General features: G+C 38.7%; 1 protein-coding gene across 2 annotated transcripts; it reads right to left on the bottom strand.

The window, feature by feature from the left end:
* Positions 1-1772: 1772 nt before the first annotated feature.
* Positions 1773-2917, bottom strand: LOC148165812 (uncharacterized). Of its 2 annotated transcripts, XM_088049652.1 has the most exons (4): positions 2515-2917; positions 2263-2461; positions 1914-2218; positions 1773-1862 (listed from the first exon to the last, which is right to left on the bottom strand). In XM_088049652.1, exons 2-3 carry the CDS (start codon positions 2392-2394, stop codon positions 1949-1951), a joined length of 402 nt encoding a protein of 133 aa, XP_087905778.1. In that variant the 5' UTR covers positions 2395-2461; positions 2515-2917; the 3' UTR covers positions 1773-1862; positions 1914-1948. The 2 variants fall into 2 exon arrangements, with proteins under 2 accessions (XP_087905778.1, XP_087905777.1); XM_088049651.1 differs by lacking the exon at positions 2515-2917 and having other exon boundaries at positions 2263-2488.
* Between the last annotated feature and the right edge of the window lie 526 nt (positions 2918-3443).

The following is a 3443-nucleotide window of genomic DNA, read 5'->3' on the forward strand; positions in this document are numbered from 1 at the left end:
ACTTATAATTACGTTTTGAATCCGACTTTAGAGTACAGAATCTTGTTCCTGAAGTCTAAATTAATGAAAAAAAAATGTTTCAAGAGGGTTTCGATTAAATTTCAAATATCAGTCGCGAAGAAACCTGTTTAGTTTTCAACCAATCACACACAGCCCAAATAAGAACCGGCAAATTTAAAGAAATTTATTAATAACACAAACATTAACATGAATAAATTAATGAGTACAAAGTTTCTACTTAAAAACTACAACAGGACTTAGAAAGACGTTGAAAACCGCCTCGACTACACTCCTTACATTAAATCTCGCTTCTTTCGGTCTTTTGACCGTCGTTAAATTGTTGTTACTACAAGCGAGACAGCCGATTTCGTCTAACCCGACTTGTACCTTGAACCCCCCACCTCGTTGTTGAAAAGTGTCCCCCCTTAAAATCCCCGCTTGCACTTTCGTGGTGATTTCGAACGTGTACAAGTTGTACCTCTTGTCGATTTGATCGCGCTGTAAAACGAGCTGCACTCTTCGCGGACTGCTTGCGTGATCGAAGATGGTGCGAAAACTGTTCGAAACCGAGCGGATTTTAACATCGTTTTTCAGTTTTCTGGGTTGATTTCAGGAGGATTAGAACCGAGAAGACGACTTGGATGAAAGCCGTGAATTTCTTGTACCGTGTTTGGGCGGTGAGGACCACGAAGAGGCAGAGAGACTGAAGATGAGGCCGGTGAAAACGAAGAAGGGCTAAGCTTCCGCGGAGTCAACGTCACGTGCATCGGAAGTCGTGGAACTCTCGCTTCACCTGCAACATTTGGAACGTGACAACTTGTCACTAGCATCAGCACCACCAGCAGCTGCGTTTCTGACTTCGCCAAAAAGAAAAAGGCTAGGAACCATACCAACTTCAAGTACAAGATCTTAAGGGCTAGATGTGGGTGGAGAATCGACCTCTGGACGGACCAAAGGGATGTGATCCAAAGCCTTCAGATCAGGATGGGATTAACAATGGGTAAATGTCCGTGGGAATAATCCACCGTGGCCGATGGGTAAAATGATGTATAATAACGCAAGTTTACACCAAAAAACAAGCGAGATATCGATATGAGAAGTTTGGCATTGTTTTTTTAATCATGAATTTTCGCGAAAATTTGTTTCATAAAAATATTATAATCTTCTATAACTAGACATTTAACAATCGTAGATAATATATATTAAAGAGCCACTTTGGGGTGATAAAAAATGACATAATAATTAAGTAGAAGCGAAAATTGCAAACGATTTGAGCACTTGTTTAGAAATGATAAGACAACAACGCTCGAATTCTGTTTTCGTGTTTGACGATCATCGCCTTCAACTTTCTTATTTCGTCGGCGAATTCTGGCAACGTTTTCTCCTAAATCAACAAAATTAGTTTAAGAAAAACCACAAATCTAAACTTGTGTTTGGTTTTGAGTCTTCCCCGATTTCGAAGAGCTTCGACACAGAAATGATCGCTTTCGATTCCATCCTTGAGCGAAATCAACAGACTCTTCAGTCGACAGCGCGCGCGCGCGCGCGCCGCACTGTCACCCAAAGTATCTGGATAGTCCGGTCAGTCCGGAGTTGTTTAGCCTCTAAAACCTCGAGATTTCGCATCCTCTCTTCGGCATCAGTCCTATGCCTGAGTTGAGTGTTGATGTAATATCACGCCTTCCACCATCTTCCTTCCTGCAAGAAGTGTAAAAAAGTTTCATCAAGAACATGTTTGTTTATCTCACCTGAAAAACTCTTCTTACTCTGTGCAGTCAATTGCTGTTTCTTCACGGCAAAGCTTTTAATTGCGCCTGCTTCTTGACCAACAGGAAAGACAACAAAGTTGTGTTAAGCTGCAACTAAGAGATTAAGGTGAGACCATGAATGGAGAGAAAAGAAAACAAACAAACCTTCCATCCTTCCTGAACAAACAGATCTCGCGTTTTCAAGAAACCAATAAATGATGTTTCCTTGACTTCACAAAATAGCTCACAAGACACCAGATGACCTTCAGAGCCTTTGTAGTACATATTTTCTTTCTTGACAACTGCATCTCGATGATGCTCTGTTTCCGTTGGTTGAGTTCCTTTGGCTCTTCTCTAGAGGAGAATACTCGTTTTCTGCTCGTAGACTCAACATTGCAAACTTCGTGCTCCCGCAATGCAATCAGCAACACTTGAAACATCTCCCAGTCACTGAACGACATCTTCAACCACTGGAAAAAGAACATTTGACTTTGAATTTAACCTTTTTCATCACCTTTTTCGTGATGTTATGCTCCTTGATCAATTCACTGTTCTCTGGGAGCACTGAATGGGTGGTTTCTTCAATTCTGTGCAATAACATGCAGAGTCCTTTAGCGTTGAGCGACGACAACCGCCTTTTCGACATCTTAGGCTATGGGTATCATCCATCGATTCAGTCTCTTAATAATAAACTCTGGTAATGAAGTTGGAACCTGAAATACCACGAAACATTTCAAGGCTGGAATTCAAACAGTTTTCAGCTTACCTGCGTTTAAAAATTTCAATAAGACCCATCAATTTGTTGCAAATCAACTCCAACTAAAAATAGCTTCAAATGAACTTCTTAACTTGTGTAATTTCTTTGCTACCATGCCCAGAAGAACGAGAAAGTAAACAGTAAAGAATTTTGGTAGTCTCTTGTGCAAGCAGGATCGTTGTTAATCATTTGTTGTACTCTGAAAATAAGTTTAGTAAATCATGAACATAACCTCAATGTGTGCTGTCAAAATATTCAAGTTAAGACATACGTTAAGATAGAGACACAATACCATTTTTAAATAATTAATAGAATCGTAACCAAGTCGTGAATGTTAAATCAGACTTCAGATTCTTACTCCTGAGGACAAAATTAATAAAAAGAGGATTTTCTTGCTTTAATTTTCATCGAAAAACTGCAAACCAAATAAAAGTTTGAAAAATTAATAAAACATTAACGGAGCGTCGGATCGAAAAATCTTTGACGGATTCTTGTTCCTGAGGTCCAAATTGATGGAAAAAGTCGGTTTCAAAGAGATTTTATTTTTTGTCGAAATCGCCAAAAATCCATGATGTTTAGTCTTTGAACTTTTTTTGGCGAAAAACGCGAAAGTTCGCAGATCGACACGAAACTATGCACATGGCATAATTTGACATTTCCACATCCATTTTTGGTCTCCGTTCCTCGCTATCTGCAAGATTTTTTGAGAAAATGCAAATTAAAAATTTTAAAATTCAATTTCCCGCGTCAAGCAATCTGTCAACGAAGCATAGAAGCTAGGACATGCGTCAACAGTCTTTAGTCCATAAATAATATTAAATAAAATATTAACAAAGTCGTAAATCTTAAATCAAAGTTCAGATTCGTTTTTCTGAGGTTAAAATTAACAAGTTAAGTAGTTTATTGTATTTATTTACACCGAAAAGTGAGAGAAGTTT

This window comes from Gnatocerus cornutus, unplaced genomic scaffold (genome assembly GCF_029298725.1).
Source record: "Gnatocerus cornutus isolate USDA-ARS CGAHR unplaced genomic scaffold, icGnaCorn1.1 ctg00000201.1, whole genome shotgun sequence".
NCBI classification, from domain to species: Eukaryota; Metazoa; Arthropoda; class Insecta; order Coleoptera; family Tenebrionidae; genus Gnatocerus; species Gnatocerus cornutus.